This window comes from Bemisia tabaci, chromosome 2, assembly GCF_918797505.1.
Source record: "Bemisia tabaci chromosome 2, PGI_BMITA_v3".
Classification (NCBI taxonomy): domain Eukaryota; kingdom Metazoa; phylum Arthropoda; class Insecta; order Hemiptera; family Aleyrodidae; genus Bemisia; species Bemisia tabaci.
This window is the reverse complement of record NC_092794.1, coordinates 21329301-21348532: the sequence shown is the minus strand read 5'-3', so window position 1 is coordinate 21348532 and position 19232 is coordinate 21329301. Positions and strand designations below refer to the sequence as shown.

The following is a 19232-nucleotide window of genomic DNA, read 5'->3' as shown; positions in this document are numbered from 1 at the left end:
ACGGAGAAATCAGTTTTAGAAAGTTTATTTCCCAAATAAAACATGGTGGAAAAGTAGGTATACATTGTTGTCTTTGAGTAAAAATGTTTAGGAACTCTGAAACAAAGACACGGATAAAATGTGCCTGAACACTGAGTTTAAAAAAATAGGACATGTAAAACCACAAATAAATTGACACAATAATTCGTAAATACTAACAAACAACAAGCAATTAAATTCAAACAAGTTGGCTGTCGCGCAATATTATGAGGACAGTAGCATGGTGTACATCGCCTCCTCTATACCGACCCTGAATACGAACCTCTATTAACAATCTCCCTTGATTTGTCAGTGGTATTTTGATGAATAATGGAACTGTTGCAAAATGTTTTTAAAATTATTTTTGGGAAGTATGCAAAAAAAATGAGGGTTTCTACAATTTTCCATTTCTGTGATTGAATGCTAGCTGAGAGGAAAAGCTTTCTAAGTCGCAAAAAATTCTACTCCATTTTAAATGGAAAAACATTGCCAAGACAGATGCTGTGATTCGACATGAAGAATTGACCATTGTGTATCCTTTCTCCTACATATTTTATTTGCTTTGCAGTAGCACTTTTAACAAAAGGTTATGTTTCTTGACTAGTGTCAGTGCTATTTGCAAGGAATATTTTTTTTTTTTTTAAATGAAATTGTTGGTGACTTAATCTTAAGGCAGCCATGTGCTGTACGATTTACGGTGGGTGGGTATCCACAGTCGATGGGCAAATTATGGGTGGGTACTTTATAGGATGTCGTCGGCTTCAGGCCACTGAGAAACTTTCTCTATTTCACTACAAACATAAGCCCTTTTTTCCTGGCAGAAAAACTGTTTTGAGCTTTTTTAAGTTCTGAAATGCGTCTCTACTTATTAACTCAAAAAACACCAGCTTTTAAGACTACTCCTGGATCATGCAGCAGCCCCATTTTTTAGTTAACTGTGTAATTTTTTCAGTAAATCACACGGTTAGTACTGGCCCATAAAATTAAATGCAGTTTATGCCACCACCCCATTTCAGAGGACAAAACTGAGATGAGCTGGCTTGCCTCCATAACAATCATTTGCCGTCTTGCTGAGGCTTATATGAGCATGGGCAACTTCAGTGACAAGTGTAGACAGTGTTTCAGTTGCAATAGGGATGATAAAGAATGCACTAGTTTGCTGGTAGCCACTCCTTAAAATAAATACTATCACAGAACAGTCGGCTCGATGAAATTTGTAAGTACAATGCTGCTCTAAGTAGAGTGGCTCTGCAGCCAATATATTAAATTAATCAAGAAAAAACTTAGAGGCCACTGAAAGTTCAACATAGAATCGTTGCAAGAATATTGGAGAACTACCAAGACATTGGGCATAAAAAATTTTTACAATACAGGTTCTACGAAAATGCGCAAGAGTAAAACTTCCTGATTCAATTATGAACTTGGGCACCTAGCATATGATGCTGCAGAGCATATCTGGTGAGAAAAAAATGAATAAAAATTCATTTTTTTGAGATTTCTTCCTCGGCAAATAAATATCGGAGGCCTCTACAGAAACCAAAGTTTAATTATCTGAGTTTCGAGGGGATAAAAACTTAATTAAAATCACAGGAAAGTTTTGGAAGACACTTGTTTTTTTAAATTTCTCGCTTGTGATTTCTTAGGAAGACCCTGAGAAATATTTTAGGGAGACTATCAAAATATACCATTGCACTACAATGTGGCTTCTTTGTCGCTTATCCAAGTTTTAGCTCCCCAGTTCCTTTTTTTTTGGAAGCATCTGAGTTGGCCGCACCTTGTGAGCTAGCATTCATCAACTTGATGCTAAGTTTCTGCTGACAGACTCAAAAATTAGAGGGACTGGAAAATCATTCAATATTAAATTTCTTCTTCAATTAAGTAGATAGCTTCAGAAGCAAAACAACGTGCAAGATGATAATGCTCAGGGGTGATCTTCATCTGTTTCAAAATTACCTCAAAAGTAATTTTTAGAAACAATATGTAGTTGGATTTTACGCAGGTACTAAAACAGGACCTTCAATCACTGGATACATGAAAAATTTCCCGAAATGCTAGAATCTGGAATTATGTGCGACTCAAGAAACTTAGAGAAATAGGTCCATCGGGTTTATTAATGAGGTAAGATTTACTATCCAAGGTCTCTTTGCCATTCCACTCGATTTGAAAATCTTTCATTACCTGAAACAAGAAAAAATGAGGTCAGTTTTTAGAAATGACAGTTGTAAATGTGACAGAAAACAAATTTACAGGAGAGAAAATATAAAATCAATAGTTAAGATGGATGCAAGAAGAATATTCTATACCTATCACTACAATAAGAGACATTGAGCAGAAGCTACATTAAGGTGATTTGATGGACGCCATATTTTGTGTCAGAACGACGTGCGATATATTGCATTGATTGGCTCTATTTTTTCAGCTACTAATAATTTTTCTTGAATTTTGAGATCGCAATTCTGTTGTCAGGAGACTAAAGCACTCACCAATTTTTACGAACAAATTCAACATAATTAAGGCGTGGTTTTTTTAGAGAGAAAACATCGCATTTGATACTGATATCGAAACTGCACTCGAATGCGATATTTTCTCTCTAAAAAAACCACGCCTTTATTACTTTGAATTTCTTTGTTAAAATTGGTAAGTGAGTGCTTTAGTCTCCTGACAACAGAATTGCGATCTCAGAATTTGAGAAAAATGAAGAGTAGCTGAAAAAATGGAACCAATTGATGCGATATATCGCATGCCGTTCTGACACGAAATATGGCGTCCATCAAATCACCTTAAGTTTTGTTACTTGGAACCTTCTAGGAACAGCTACCATGGTGTAAAAATGTTATGTAATCGCTTTTGGAATGTTTACTGAAGGGATCTTGGTCTGTGCAAAAAAATTAATAATTGAACTATGGGTTCTCTTAATCAGAGGTGTGTTCTACAAATATTAAAAGCCCAGAAGTAAAGAACGCTAAATAGTACTGAACTTAACTAAAGTTATGATAGCTTGAAGTTTGCAATTCAAAAGACGTACTTAATTTTAGGATATAGTTCCTTCAAATTTTCATCTGCCATGTTCCGGGCTTATAATTTTAGAATTAAAACAGCTACTTCACACACCCCATGGACAAAAAGCAGACTTAACTGCTTCAGACTTATTCTTTGGGATAATGTTGCATGTTTTCTGTCAAAAACTAAAAATCCAGTCTTTGAACCCATCTTGAAAAAATCGATTTCTTGAAAATTTACCTCTATTGACTGAGGTCCCTTCCACCAAGACAATTATATTTTATTCCTTGTTCCAATGAGATACAATTGGACGGATATCTGTCAAACGGAACTATGTGCATCAAGACATGAGCCTTGAGACCCATAAGAATATGTGCGTATCAGGGCTCACATCATAGTGCACATAGTTCCGTTTGACAGAAATACGTCCAATTATACATAAGTCCATTCTGCTTCATCTCTAAGAGAGTGTCAAAATAAGGGTAAAGGCTTATTATCAAAGAACAAATTTTAAGATTATACTTTGCTGCTGCCTCATCAAGTAAACAATTCAGTTCAATTTTTATATTTTGGAGCTTACCTTCATTATGAGAACACAGAGCTCTTGTTCAACCAAACGCCTGGCAATGCAAGCCCGCGGTCCATGACCAAAGGGTAAAACAAGATAAGGACTAACAGGTTGGTAGAGAGGACTTGTTTTCAACCAGCGTTCAGGTCTGAATTCTTCTGGGTTCTTAAAGTATTCAGGCAGTCTACACGAAACTTGATTTTGAGTAACAACAGTTGTCTTAAAAAAAGAAGAAATAAAATATTCAAAGACAGCTCACAGCTATTGGCAAATTACAACAACTTTTCACGTTAAAATGTTAACTATAGATCAACAGACTCCGTCAGCCTTGTACATAATGGCAGATTCTATTCAGGAGTCAGAAAAAAGTCAGAGAATGGAGAAAAATGATTTGGCTAACAACCCTGTTAAATTGATGCAAGATGATGCTTTAAACCCCTTCACATCAGCAAATGCTACGAGCTTGGACACAAAGAGCTTGATGCAAAAACGGCTTTTTTCGCCCCCCCTCTGGAAGTTCTTCAGACTTTGTCTATTGATTACTCATACTTGAGCGCTTCTTTACCCAAATTTTCAGACTCCCAAAAAATTTTGGGGGGGGAGTTAGGGGGGGGGTGGAAGTCAAAACTTGTGAACCTCGATATCTCTTGAACAAAGAAAGATATCGAGGTCCGGTTTGGACGAAAAATTTTCTAAAATTGCATACTTTAAGATTCTAAAGGTCGAAATCCCGATTTCACATTTTTAAGTCAACATATGTGCTTTTTTCCAGTTTTTAGGTCTGGAAAATTTCTTTTAAACGAAAAATTTACAAAGATCTCAATTTTTTATTTGAACCAAAACCAGTTTTTTAAATTGTTCGTCTTTTTCCGCATCCAACGAGTGGTCCATTAAGCTGGGGAACCAAACGGTTCCGGAGTTATGATCGATTGAAGTTTCCGCTCAACGCGCGCCGACCGATTTTCGCGTGCAAAAAAGTCGGATTTGACTGTTAGTAGATCAGATTGAATGTTCAAACTGAGCAAAATGCTTTATTAGGGACTCTTGAGGGTCGCTGAGTTCAGAAATTACAGATACTTCCAAATAATTTACGTTTTTAAAATTACAGCTTCGGACAGGACCACTGAGCGACCGGTCGGCGCTCAGTGGGCCTCTAAAATAGCGCTGCGGAGCTGTAATTTTAAAAACGTAAATTATTTGGAAGTATCTGTAATTTCTGAACTCAGCGACCCTCAAGAGTCCCTAATAAAGCATTTTGCTCAGTTTGAACATTCAATCTGATCTACTAACAGTCAAATCCGACTTTTTTGCACGCGAAAATTTTATCAATTTCACCTCCAATTTTGAGGATGTTCCCAATCTGTTGACCTCGGAAATTTCCGATGCCAACATTTTCCACTTCTAACAGGCACTTTGATAAAAGTATCGTCTTCAGTTTACAGTTTGTAGATTACAATTTTTTTTATTTTATTTTGCTTTCATCTCTGCAGCTTTTGTTGGCGCAAGAGGATGATCCTGTTACATGAAGAGACTTTTTGTTCCCCTCATTATATTGTATTGAATTATGGAAAACATTTCTTCCTTCCTTTGGGAAACATTCATTGTATCAGAAAGTTATCAGAGTTGAAACACATGAAAGTATGGAAAACTTAAAATTTGTTGAGACTTACTCCTTTTGGAACAAAATAATTTGAAAGTACAGCATCTTTGGCTAGTATACGACCAATACCAACAGATATTGGGTTCATTCGTAAAACTTCCTTCACAACAGCTTTTGTGTAGGATGCATTTTTCAACATTTCAGCTGTGATTGTGCCGTCTGAGTTGTGATTGTTCATCAGTTTCTTGACCTCTTTGTGTACTAAGTCTTGGCTTTCTCGATTCTTTGCCAGGTGATAGAGGGCAAACGAGCTAGTGTAGGAGGACTGAAAAATAAACATTTTCTTATTTGAACTGGTGTTTGATTTAAGGTCAGAGGTGATAAACTTAAAATAGCTTACACTATTTGTTCAAAATTTGAATTTCTTCAAGAGGCAGCCTTGAGACCTGGCTTAATCGAAGTAGTGTGTGATTCTGGGTTGATCACAGTGTTGAGGCTAGGAGGAGTTTGAGTCTACCAGGTTAGTACTTGCTCTTATTAAGTACTTGTTCTCTACAATAAAAGTCAAGATGCCTTCCTGTGCAGATCATCTCTTCATTTCCTCCATTTTCCTTGTCTCAATTCTTATATGCTTTCGGTAAAAGCAAGGCTTAAACAAATGCCTACAACAATTCCTTTTGAAGGTTAATTCATCTGATTAAAGCTGATTTAGTAAGCTTCGTTATCTTGTCTTTCCTTTCTGTCTATTTGTCTGGATTGTGCGCATTTTGGAAAACTCTTCCATCTCCAGGCTTCTTTTTAACGCTGCCAAACATTGCCTCTCATATTTTGTGTTCAAGCACAATATATGATAAAGAAAAAAAATTAACATGTAAAATAAAAGTAAAACAGAAATACAATTTTTTTGGAAGACTGAGTGACTACCTTGCGCACTTAATGTTAGTATTATCATGCAACGTACACAAGACAGTTATTCCATCTTTTGAGAAGTCTGAACATAAGTTTCATTTGCTATTTTTTAATTTTTAGCAAGTGATGTGTTTTAATGTAATGTATGACGGCAACAAGCAATGTTCCGCATTATTGAATAGCAGCCTGATGCCCACATCCTAAGCAATCAAGCAAATGAATGAATAAATCAGGTTAACCTAACTTGTAAGTTACATTATTAAAATCGCCTTTAATATTCACACCTTTAAAGGGGACAGCAACCCTAAAATCGAAAATGAGATAGTATTAAAAATTGAAGCGGAAAGGTTTAAGAAGCAATATGGCTCTGCCCCGAATGAGAAATTCGTAAAATCGGGAGAGTTATGAAAGATTGTAAGTCTGACTGGTGACGTCATGCCCTCCTGCTGCGACTGCGGTTCACACGCACACAACTCGAAGTCTGGCGTGTTTGCTATCTGGCGCCGCAAAGTCGCCTTAATAGTCACATCTAAGCAAAGAAAAAAGAGTCGGCCACTTGACACCAGAGACAGTATGCAGAGTGAAGACTGCGAAATGCGAGACAGAGCTCATGACGTCACGCGCTCAGCTGTTTTTTCACAATAGCGACTCAACGAATGCAGATATTCGCAAACGGATTTCGGCATTGTTCATTCCACACTTTCCTTTGTCGATTTAGCCAAACTTGTTTTAAAGGTTGCCATCCTCTTTAAGTACAGCTGATCTATTTTGAGATCACATTTAGTTTAAAAACCAGATTATCAAACATTTGAGTGCTACATAAATTTTCTAAGCTGGAAGACTGTTTTGAGTCACGATGAAATCGCAAGAAAAGAAAAATAAATTAAATTATGTTACTACTTACAGTGTCAATACCAGCGAGTAAAAAATCAATACCTATTCCATTCACATCCTTGATATCAAGTTTTGATGAAGGGCTGGAAATAGCTCTTAAATACTGTTCCACAAGTGATAGTTTTTCAACGGAATCATCAGAACTTTTCTTCTTCAATTCTTTCTCTTTTTTTTCAATTAATTCGCAGCCCACCCTGAAAAATTGCACAAAAAAGGATAAAAACATTTGAATTACGATGAAAAGTACATTTGGAAGGTAAAAGAGAACTGTGTTATTCTCTAAGCAATACACTTTTAAACGCATGCCCAAACCGCAAACTGCTCTACTGAACGTTCCAAAGCCCAATTTTAAGATATGATGGCTTGAGTTGAAACTGAGAGTATACTGAATTCAGCGATGTAATTTATTTTTACTTGCAATGAAAATTTCATGAGGGATTTCATACAAGACCTTACTTTTTGGATGACCCTGAAACATTCATATTGCATTATGAGACAGTGTAAAATATAAAAAAAATCAAACTTTTGGTGTTATTTGCTCTATCCCTTCAAATTCAGAAAAAATTCAAACGTACTTAAATTCAAAGAAAAGGTTGGTTCCAGATGTAAAAAGAGGATTTTTGAGAATAATACTCTCAGAATCATACTTTGCTTAAGCTTTGTCGCATTATCGGAAAAACTGTAATGAGACATGGTATAATGTTTAAAGGGTTCAAATAATTTTAACCTACTTACTTTTCAAGATAGCTATGTGCTGCTTCAAACTTCTGATAAATTGGAGTTCGAAACCTCTTCCACAATTGAGGCCCATTGTCTGACTTTAAGATACAGCTGTTAACTGTGAAAGCAGCATCAATCAAACGAGATGATTTTGACGAGGGATCTTTCTCCTCCAGACTGAAACTATTCAAACGCTCTCCGAATGAAATTGAAACAGTTACTGAAATCAAAATTTGAACTGTTGATTAGTACTGCAATAAAGAGGAGAACCATGAGGTAACTAGAAATTGATTACTGTGGGACTTCTACTTCCAGTTCACTATTCCTTAACTAAAGGCTGGTTCCGGCTTGGGTGAGCATTCATATTCTACCTACACCGCAGGCATAGATTAGTATTAAATGTACCTTGACTTCCACAACATGCTTGAGATAAAATCCGCCCCACCCAACTAAACCTGTTCTCAGCAGGGGTGCGAATTGTTCTTGACTGCGCAACTAAATTAGGGAGGCTGAGAATTTTTTTTTTTTTTTTTTTTTTTTTTTAGATTCTTCAGTTCTTAGACTTACAACTCTTGTGAAAAAATGCGACTTTGGCATACACTCTAAAATTAGCAAAAATTCAACAAAATATTGATAAGCGCGTTGTACTGATCTTTTTGCAAAAACACAGCGCGTTGCAGCAAATTGCGGAGGCTTAAGACAATTTCCACCCCTGGTCCTCAGAACACACCGGAATTTTTCAAGTATGTAGACACTGCCATTTTATTCCGTTTACTTGCTAAGGTTAAAACAAGGTCCCTTCTATTGTATTTTCATTCTGACAGATTGAGGAAAACTTGCTTACATTCTAAAAAAAGACGGGAGAGATCAGGCAAAAAATCATCATGATGGGACTGTGATTTGAGCCGTAATTCAATGAAGTCTTGCATGATGGAATTGATTTCCGGTAAAAATAGTCGAACATCTTGAACTCGACTCAAGCCTTTTTGGAAACCTTTGCGAAGTTCCATCCATTTTAATCCATTCCTGAATAAAAAAAAACAAACAAAAAACAGACTGACATGAGAGAGAGGATAATCCTTTTTTTAAGGTTAAAAAATGCGTCAGATGCACCAGTCATAGAATCGTGCTCCAATAGTTTCAGGATATGGATTGGTATGCGTTAGTAGGATCTGTTCAAATGCTAACCATCTGATAACAACAGAGATATTGCTCATTGAAAAACACAGTGACTGACATCATCCACCATGGGGATGCATGCAATGGTTTCTTCCACCTTGGTTTCATACGCTTTTACATTAAGTAAACCGTGCCAATGTGCCTTTCACTGATTAATGAAAACAAGGTGGTAGAAACCGTGGTTTGCACTGCTGCATGATGACATCATACGTTGAGTTTTCATATGAGACGTACCCCCATCAATATATTTTTTTGCTGTTCCATAAGCTTAAACCATCAAATAGCGATTCTATGACTAGCACAACTGACCCATTCTCGTACTAAAAACTGTTACTTGACTTAGATCTTTAGTGTGCAACTAACTGAGAGAAATATATTGGCTGCTTAAAAATGGTATCATCCAACATAAGAGGCCCTTATTTTATTTTTCATTTTCGGATAAGAGACGAACTAAATTCAACTGTGTAGGGGTTTCAAACGCCCTTAACATTAATATGAAACACAACAAAATTACTTGAAAAAAGAATAAGAAAAATTTCTAATTTTTACACTTTAAAGTGGCAGGTCATCTAAGTTCATATGCTGAGTCCTAAAAATATTTGAAGCAACTTCTACTTACAAGTTTGAATTAATTCAATTGGACATTTCAGTAACTCATATGGCAATAATGAAATGTCTGTATGGTGCCTGCTTTTAACATGACTCAAGCGCTTTGCTGCAGTACCATTTTTTACATTTTTTTCCTACATTCTGATTGGTGCACACCCACCTCAGATAATTTTCTGCACAAAAATGATGTACATACTTAAACTGGAGATCTTAATGGTCGGTGTCTGTATTTTTTAATCTTCTGGGACATTGCAATGGACCACTAGACAAGGTACGAATTTAAGTAGTCTGGTACATGTTTCTAAACCAGAATTTTTATGTCTCCTCCTCGTTTTCTCTACTCTCATCATCTGTTGCAGATGACACAGGCAAGAACAGAGATAGGGCCATATTGAAAGACATTAATGAGACTCCAAAACATTAAAAACAAATAATTAAAAGAGGATATTTTTTCTTCTTCATGCATAAGAGCAGAGAAATTTCTTTAATAAAAGAAATTCCAGTTTTAGCAAACTTAGTCACTGTTTCCGTCATTGACTGACAGCATTATGGAAACATAAATTCAAATCATGTTAGAAATTAGTTGGTACTTTACAGAACTTCATAGAAATTTATGTATTAATAGAGCGTATTTCTGCCAAACGGAACTATGTTCATTATGATGTGAGCCCTGCAATGCATATATTCTTATGGGTCTCGGGGCTCATATCTTGTTGCACATAGTTCCGTTTGGCAGAAATATGTCCAATAGTCAATCATCTGCTAGCAAAGAAAGTCTACTTCCAGGCTTCGAGCACTATCTACAGTAAAAATATTAACATTTTCAGATAAAAATACTAACGTTGGGAGGAGCCCACCCGAATTATAAATGTGAGGATTGTCCTTGCGATACTTTTCAAGAATCAGGTGGGATCGTCTTAATGGATGCTGGCCCTCAGATGCATACACTGTTTCTATGTCTTCGACGGTGAAAACCCAAACAACAAACACACCAGGGATGATTTCTTCCTTCACGAGAGAACCAAATTCATTCAACTTACTCTTACCATTGTGGTGAAGTCTGTCGAATGAATATTTACCTGTGAAAACGAAAAAAAAGAAATACATCACTAAATAAGAGGCTATGCACTTAAAATGCTAAAAATTATTACATATTATGTACTTAAAATGAACATAATTTTTTCCGCATGGACATAATCTGCAAAAGCCAAAGAGAGGGTTTTGTGATTTACTATCCAAACAGTAACTCAGAAATCACTTTCTTTTAGGGTCACCTCAAAAAACGCCTTGGCACTAGGGGTGCTTGAGTCAATTCAAAATGTTTTTGAAACTTTTCTCCCCAAATTAAAACAGATTACTTCAAGTTTTCGATTACACTTTCTGAAAGTATAAGTAATCTACCAATGCGTTTCAGTACTGAATTTGATTTACCTAGTAGGTATTGTTGGAGGCGTGAAAGTTCAAGCCCAATTTAGTATGTAGGTGCAATTATGATCAGAAAAATATTTCCTTGCTTAAAACCTGTTCCTGCCTTCTTTTCACATTTTTGATTTATGATTATTAACATCTGATGAATTTCTCCTCATTGTTCTCCTTGTTCTCCCCTTCCCTAGATGTAAATAGTTTTTAGACAAATAAAATACAAAGAAATAAATTGAGTAAAGAAATATTACATAAAATTAATAAATTAGAATAAAACAGGGGTTGACAGAGTTCCCTACTTTCCACAATTTTGCAGCGAGCCGAAAAAAGGCTTCCACAAAAAGTGATGATATCCTTTTTTTTCCTGTGGTCATCAGGTTTTTTGGTCGACTAATGGGAATAAAGTTTTGAAATGGTGGTAAGAGGGGCTTAATCAACGCTCAGTTTACCATTTCTATGCCAGAAGTCACTGAAAAGAACAAAAAAAAAGAAGAAAAAATCCAAGACTTCCGAAAATTTTTGCGCGAGCTTGGCTTGCATAATCGGAAATATTATCGACCCCTGGAATGAAAACAAATGAATGAAATCATAATGAAGGGAAAATAAGTAAGTAGATAATACAATAGAGTAAAAAAATAATGAAAGACATGAAAAATCAGTGTGAAAAATGTATTTCAACGTTCAATAAAAATGGGAAATTGAAAAAATTTCTGGTTTATACCGACTGAATCTTGCGTTCAATCTTAAGAATATGAACGAATCACTGAGCGGTAAGAGGGCACAAGGAGGGACTTAATTTGTGAACAGCTATTCCCTGGCAGCTATGAGTACCTATTTCAAATAATTATTTCTCATTTGTCATGAAGAGGGATAGAGCTCACCTATGAAGGGAAGATAGTTATGCAGTGTTCCAATGCCTGGCAGAGACTTGGGTCCAGGGATCGCAGTGAAAGGTTTAACAGACAGTGTAAGGTCTCCACAAACGTCATTTACAGCTGAAGGAGAGGAACTTGCAGCCTTGGCAGCGGCAGAACAGAAAGAAGGGCGTAGTAGCTTTAATTTGTTCATTCTTCTTTGAGTGTGCAGCACATGTAGAGTAAGACCAAAAGTTGAAATTAGAAACTTTCATAAAGAAGTTTGCAGGTAAAATACGTTTTTGAACAAATTTTCATATGAGATTGCCTCTTTCTGGAGAAGCAGCATACCTTCCTAAAAAAAAATTATTCGGATCCATTAATGCAATATAGTATAATTTAAGCAGAGCAAAACTAAAGGGCAAAAATGAAAAGATCAAATGGACGTATTTCTATCAAACAGAATCAAACGGAACTAAGTGCCATGGGGGGAGGAAGGAGGAAGAGGGGTTGGATTGGCGGGTGTTATAGAACGCAATGCTCGTTCCATCCTATAATCGCAATACTTTTCCATAGCGTTTGGTTCTGTTTGACAGAACGCGCTATCCAGGATTCTAAAATCCTCAAAAGGAACTCAATTAGGCGCTTACTTCCGTTTAATAGAAATACATCCAAATGCAACAGTAGAGATGTAATATTTCATGAAATTTATTCCCATTTTTATTACTTAAATTTATTCCTGGAAAATTATATGAAACTTTCAAGAATGCATTCATAAGCAGTCCGGAAATGCTGAGAAACGGCGATAATTCCACTATCATATTGTAATCCTTTTCCCACCAGCTTCAGATTTAATGTCCTCTGGGCCTTGACACCTGGGTTTATTTTTTGGGAAATTTATACCAACCGGCCTTGACTTCACATCGTAGTTCAAAAAATCAAAGTTTCAATAAGTACATTAAATCCGACAAAATATCTTTGTGAAGAGAGAGGTGAGGAGTAAAATGGTAAAAAGAGAAGTAAAAACAAGAGCTGTTATTTTCGCTGAGTTGACAAACAATGGGAGACAAACAAGTGGTCACCTCTAAAATTTTAATGCAATTTGCAGCATCATAAGCACCCTGAGGTTTTAATTCTCATTTCTGGATCATGACTTTCCTCCCTAAGAAAGGAAATTTAACAGACAAACTGATGTATATAAATTCAAAAACCCATTGGAAGACTAACAAATCTTAAAATAACAGCACTGATTTTAGGAAACAAATGATACTTAAATTTCTGCGAGTGATGTTTTGAGAATACGTAGATGCAGTTCTGAACTAATTGTTTTCAAATATTAATGATACTTCTCTGTTGATAATTCACAAAATATTACTTCTGACGATATTCAGTTGTGAAATTGTTAATTATATTAAACTTTCACTACTACTGGGGTCATCAAATGTAAATGAAACTCGGGGAGTAACTTGCTGCACTTTTGCTTAGGATGGCAGAACGACTCGGAATCAACTTCGAATAAAATGAAAGAGAACAATCGACTAACCTCTTTGCATTTGCACATTTACTTTACAAATTATTCAACGATACGGCGAAATCATAACAGGCAAATTTAAATAATTCTATTCTATAATGAGGCGAACATCATGAGAACGAACACGTGAACCAAGCAAGACGGAAACCGAACAGCCAAACATCAACATAACCTCCTCAAATGCACGCTCCCTCTTGTTTTGAAGGCGCGTTCAAACGTCGGGCCGAGCGACGTGTCACGCGCGCGCGGCGCGCCGTGTGCCAGAAATGCAATCTTTCATAAAACTTTACGGAAATTTGTTAAAGCTTCAGCAAAAGGGACTGCGTATGCCGCAAAACGCATAGAGGCAGTGAAATATTAATTTTGGGGGGAAAAAATCACGAGTCACTTTGCAGTTTCATACCGAATCTTCATACTGTTGCGGGTTGTATGCGCAGCTCCATGAAATTACATGGAAAATGAAAATTCTTTCTCAGCAAAATAAACTATTTTGCATCTGCAGTGTGATTATTTTTGTAATTTTCTTTTTGTAAAAATAAATAAATAAATCTCTGGTCTTTACATGGGCTGCGTACGCGACCCGCATCAATCACTCTAGAATTCGATAAGAAAGTGCAAACTTTACTTATGATATTTTATTTTTTCAAAATTTTAAAAAGAAGAGTTCCTTGATTTCATGATCAGCATATCGGTTTTTGGTGAAAATTACAAATGATTCTGAGTATTTCCAGGAACATGAAAAAAACCTTGGTCTCAAATTCCACCCGGTCCAATTTCCCCGACTTATATTCAAGCTACATACCGACGGTGTAAGTCGACAATCACATAACTCGGTTTGTCACAGCCTTCCTGTCATACTTTATTTTTTGAACGGAAAACCACTCAACGGCAATTCTTTAAAACTCCCGTGATTTTTCTTCTCTGCGCGAAGAATTTTCTGAATCAACTTTAAGGAATGATGTTACTTTGTTCTCCTTTGAAAAATTAACATAGAGGAGGAGATTTTCAGACACTGCAACCGAAGTATGTAAATGCCAACTTGCACTGTCGATACGTATATGTACAATATGTATACTACTTTAATAGCTTATTTGATTAAGGAGTTGGACATGCAAATATTAGTTATTGAAAAGTTAAAAGGCTTATTAAATTTTTCATTAGTTTTTTCAACTTTGAGCCCCCGTCCCTTTATAAAATTCTTCAGAGGGGGAGGGGGGGGGGGTGTCAATTTTGCACCAACCTTTTTGTGATAATAAATGCAGTTGTACTAAATTAGGTTACAATTTCATTGTTTCAGTTGGGAGAACAAATGCCCACAACTTTCTTCCTTCTTCAAACTTTTGGCAGCCTGTCAAAGTAATATTTTTTGGATATTTGAAAAATAACACACATTGATGTAGTAAAAATAATTCATTTTGATAAATGAAACAAAGTACATAAGATTTTGTATGTATTACGACTGTATCAAAAATAAGATAAAATAGAAATACAGTACTTGCACACATAATTATTATAGTTAACTAAGGATAATAATACTGATACACATTTAGAAAAGGTAAAACAAGAAATGGAATGTCTTTATTTGTGATGACTAAAGACGTAAAACTTGATTAAAAAAACTCAATCAATCAAGATATAAAACTTAATTGCAAATTGAAATAATACGATGATTGAAACTTACGAAAGACTTTGAATACCTTGACCAGGTATAAAGAATTTATTTGAGTCTGAGATACATTGGAAATAAAAAAATGTAAAATTGTTTGTAAATGCAGCTTAATAGCTCTGGTAATAAATTAATGGGGGTCTTTTTTATTCAAGTTCAAGCAATGATTAAAATAAAAATATAAAAAATTAAAATTATAAATAAAATCTAACAGGATCTGGTGGGTATTGGAAATAGATACGGCCAGTAAAATAGCAAATCTACACTTGTCTGAAACTTATAACTCCCGAAACTTTAGAAAAAGATTATTCCTAGAATAAAACAGAATACATTTTGCAATGTACGTATACATGTGTTGATGTTATAAGAGCTAATCTTCCAGCAAAGAATCAGCATTCCATCAGTCTGTGAGTTTCCTCATTTTTCTGTGTGAATTTCTGAACAAGTGATTTGTTCTCAGTGAATCTTTGATCCGATTTCTTGGGGGCAGCTTTGTCCAAGTTCTTCTTCAGAGGAGTTCTAAAAAAAAAGAAAGAAAGGATATAATAGGTATTGAAATAATAAGTAAAAACAACTATGAGAATGAAAATAGCTTTGAATTCAAATTAAACCTCAATGTTTGCCAAGGTGAAAATTTTCCTTCTTCCATTTTGAATACAGCCTATTCCTTTTTAAGATTGGCAAACTTGCAAAATTCTATTAAACATAAGGAGTAAATCACAAAAGATAAAAAAGAAAAAAGTCTGTTTTAATAATTCCATTGCAATTCTCACTTTCCGCTGATTTAAAGGAGTCTCCAACAAAGAAGGTCTGCGCTGTACTGCACCAATTTACTAAAGTTTAAAAAATAAATGGAGGTTTTCTTTTAATGACATGTGGCTTAATGAAAAATCAACAAAAACTTATTGCAATACAATCAGTTATTGCAAGTCACTTATTGCAATCAGTTTGTGAAAAACTTATTGATTCAAATTTAAATTAAATATATGTTTAAAGGAATTCACTGCTCTGAGAGTAATTCATTGCAAATTCAGCTGTTTCTGCCGTTATGCTTTCGTTCTTACGTACTTTAAAGCATGAGTATGTGATAGATATCAAGGTGCATATCTTTTCATTATTGTAAAAATATTTCTCACCATTCCTCCTGCCCTTCCTCCCTATACCTCATTAAAAGTGCTCTTAATGGGGGAGAAGGAAGTGATCAAAAATGAATTTCATTTAAACTCGACTAAAATTCTTCGAATTTGCTCAACAAATCAACCCAAATTTGGCTATATGAGACTTGCTTTGCCATTTTTTTGTTGGACGAGGTGCCTCCAGCACATCATTCAACTTATGAAAATTGATGGATGGATAAAAATGTTCTTGGAGTACTCTAAGCAACTAACTCGAGCAAATGAGGTTAAAAAAGGAAATTTCCTTTTTAAAGTTGACACAATTAGTTCCAAAAAGTTTGATCATCTCTTTAACTAAGTCCTAATCTTTAATCAATTACGATGTAATAAAAAAATCTGATTGTCATAATCAGCATGGTTAAATAAAATGTTTTTTGGGGATATAAAAAGTTCCAAAACTTTTTCAAAACCCTAACCATTTTTTGGGATCTGGCCTCTGGGCAAAATTAGCAATTTGCCTTACTTTGGACATTTGGGAACCCTTTAATTTTCAAAATCTCTTTTTCGAAGTTTTGACTTTGCCTTGCATCCCAGAATAGCATCGTTTTCACTGCAATCTGTGGACCTAAAGATATTACAATAAAGATAAATTTTACAATATAAGATATACAATTTTTGGCACCCCTGATATGCTTTTTTTATGATAAATATTATGAATGCTTACAAATTGTTCCTCCGAGGAGTAGAAAGGTTTTCTTTATTGCATCGACTCCTTCTGTTGCCTGGCGAGGGGGTTATGATGGAAAAAGGGCTGTACAATTTGGTTGGAGTCCTGCCGAGTATTTTGCGAGTCCTTGAATGAGGTGTGTTTGGAGTGATAGGCGAGTCAGACAGTCGACTACGCCTCCGTGTAGAAGCTCGAAATTTCTATTTAACAGAAAAAAACAACATTGTAAATGTTTGATTTTGGAGAATGTCTGAATATCTATTATTACGATATCCTGTTACTTTGTTACAACGAATACAATCGGAATAGTTTATTATGACCAAAAATAAAGGTTTGAAAAGAGGCAGCGACAAAAGAATCTTATAATCAGCAGCCTTCATTCTCATTTAGGTATTTCATAGACTGTTCATTCAACAGGTACATATCGACGGTGAAAGTCAGCAATCACATAACTCTTTGCGGTGTCTGAAAATCTCCGCCTCTACGTCATTTTTTGAAGGAGAGCAAATTGACATTTTTTCTTGAAGTTTTTGCAGAATTTTCTTCGCATTGAGAAGAAAAATCATGACAGTTTTAAAGAATTGCCGTTGAGTAGTTTTCCATTTAAAAAATAAAGTATGACAGGAAGTCTGCGACGTCGCAAACCGAGTTATGTGATTGCCGACTTGCACGTCGATATAATAAAACCGTGTATGAGGAACACAAAATTCAAAATAATCCGCTGACACTTGAGGGAAATGTCAGAAGGTCTTGTTTACATAGCATACAATTTCTTATCTGCATATGTAATAAAATTGCTCCCGTGACAAAACAAAAAGGATTTAAAAAAAAAGCTGCAGCAAAAGTTCATTGGAACGGCATTACTTCTTTCATTTCTGACTAATTAAGATTTTGAAGGAAATTGTCAAGTGACCTGTTTTAAGCGAGCATGATTTCACATTAGTACAGGCAGACCATCAAGTGAACAGCTCAAGGAAACATTTGGTGCTCCTAGATAATGCAAATCTTTAAGGGAATCTAAGCTAAAACCAGGCCCCAGTGGAGCGTCCATACAGATTGGAAAGTTTTTTTTATGTCTCGATGATGCAGAAGTGCAGAAAGTTCTTTGCCTTCACATTGCTGTCCACAAGGATTACATTTTGCAATAAGGAACCACTATCTCTCGCTATTCTATAAAAGCACCTTTCTGCATAGAGAAACCAATAGCATATATGTTGTTTCTGAAATGAGCAAGAAATAGTGGTTCTTATTGCAAAATGTGGTCCACATAAAACTTGCACCTTTCATCGTTTCCTTTGCATATAAGAGTGTGCTTTACTACTTACTTCCCATGAAAGAGCGCGCATAACTTTTTCCTTTCATAAAAGAGCGCGACACACAGTTTCCTTTGCAAAAAGCTATGCCCTAAGCAGGTTCATGGCTTGTGCCTTCACATTTTTGCCCTTACAGATGCCTTCCCAATTTTTCCCTCTACAGATGCCTTCACATTTGCTCTGTGATTGGCCGATCTGGCACTTACTGCACCCCTGCCATGATGGACGATTGTAGTTACGAAACAGAGGAATGAGACACTGCCCTTTTCAGCTACCCACTGTCTGTAAATAATGTCTCAGCATTATCATTTCTTAGAATGGTGATCATGCTTCAACGTCATGAAATCTTTCTTGGACTCTCGTTGTTTGACAAGCAAATAGATATAAGTAGAACAATCCTCACCTGTGAAAATTCTTCGATAGTGGTTCGGAGATTGCCAAAGGACTTCGTAAGCTTACTGGCACTGCTTCGCAACATCCTCCTTGGATTAGATTTTAAATTTAAATTTGAATTTAATGATGATACGCTCGGCCATGTAGAATCGGAGGAGCCAGTGGTAGAAAGTGAGGCTAAAGAGTAGGGGCATTCAGAATCGAACCGATTCTGTAAACATCTGCGCAAAGCCAAAGGATCTCTCGGAGGGCTGGCATCTTCTTCACATAACGAATTGAATTGAACTTCCTTCTTGAAGCCCAAATTGCTGAAACTTCGTCTCATGATTCTTTAAATGATATAGAACACGAGGGAATGGGTGATCAAACCTCCTACAGAGCAGGATTACAGAAGCATTCCAAGATTCTCTAGGGAACCTTGACTAATGGATGCAATGAGTTCAGCTTCGCACGTGCGGCGTTACACATTCAAACGGCTCAAAATCACCATAAAATGCTAGGGTGTGACGACTGTAGCGGTCAGACCGTTAAACTTAATGCTGGTATACTAACTACCAAATTAAACTTTAAAAACAGGTGTAAAAAGTTTATACATCACATGTACTGAATGAACATTTTGAAAAATTAACGGAAACTGAAAGACTAGGTGCAAGTGCAACTGCAATCAAAACAAAGAGATTCATTTCTATTGGTGGTGGTCGCACACAGGGATTC

General features: G+C 35.8%; 2 protein-coding genes across 4 annotated transcripts; both read right to left on the bottom strand.

Moving 5' to 3' along the window:
* Window positions 1–9: 9 nt before the first annotated feature.
* Window positions 10–13465, bottom strand: dib (Cytochrome P450 302a1, mitochondrial). 3 transcript variants are annotated; one of them, XM_019060911.2, is made up of 9 exons: window positions 13317–13465; window positions 11801–11991; window positions 10339–10576; window positions 8554–8735; window positions 7725–7929; window positions 7000–7183; window positions 5257–5511; window positions 3599–3805; window positions 10–2196 (listed from the first exon to the last, which is right to left on the bottom strand). In XM_019060911.2, the coding sequence occupies exons 2-9, from the start codon at window positions 11985–11987 to the stop codon at window positions 2083–2085; spliced, it is 1572 nt and encodes a 523-aa protein (XP_018916456.2). In that variant the 5' UTR covers window positions 11988–11991; window positions 13317–13465; the 3' UTR covers window positions 10–2082. The 3 variants fall into 3 exon arrangements, with proteins under 3 accessions (XP_018916456.2, XP_018916455.2, XP_072153010.1); XM_019060910.2 differs by having other exon boundaries at window positions 11801–12128; window positions 13317–13464; XM_072296909.1 differs by having other exon boundaries at window positions 11801–11988; window positions 13317–13464.
* A 1230-nt stretch (window positions 13466–14695) lies between these two features.
* Window positions 14696–19176, bottom strand: LOC109043595 (uncharacterized). The gene is made up of 3 exons (XM_019060854.2): window positions 18529–19176; window positions 16810–17012; window positions 14696–15489 (listed from the first exon to the last, which is right to left on the bottom strand). Exons 1-3 carry the CDS (start codon window positions 18841–18843, stop codon window positions 15360–15362), a joined length of 648 nt encoding a protein of 215 aa, XP_018916399.1. The 5' UTR covers window positions 18844–19176; the 3' UTR covers window positions 14696–15359.
* Between the last annotated feature and the right edge of the window lie 56 nt (window positions 19177–19232).

Coding starts and splice junctions, on each gene's coding strand:
- dib (XM_019060911.2), bottom strand. CDS start 11,987: ATGAACAAATTAAAGCTACTACGCCCTTCTTTCTGTTCTGCCGCTGCC. Junction 8,736..10,338: donor TCGGGTGGGCTCCTCCCAAC/GTTAGTATTTTT, acceptor TTTTTTATTCAG/GAATGGATTAAAATGGATGG. Junction 5,512..6,999: donor TACTCGCTGGTATTGACACT/GTAAGTAGTAAC, acceptor TTTATTTTTCAG/TCCTCCTACACTAGCTCGTT.
- LOC109043595 (XM_019060854.2), bottom strand. CDS start 18,843: ATGAGACGAAGTTTCAGCAATTTGGGCTTCAAGAAGGAAGTTCAATTC. Junction 17,013..18,528: donor CTATCGAAGAATTTTCACAG/GTGAGGATTGTT, acceptor TCTGTTAAATAG/AAATTTCGAGCTTCTACACG. Junction 15,490..16,809: donor ACTCCTCGGAGGAACAATTT/GTAAGCATTCAT, acceptor CTTTTTTTTTAG/AACTCCTCTGAAGAAGAACT.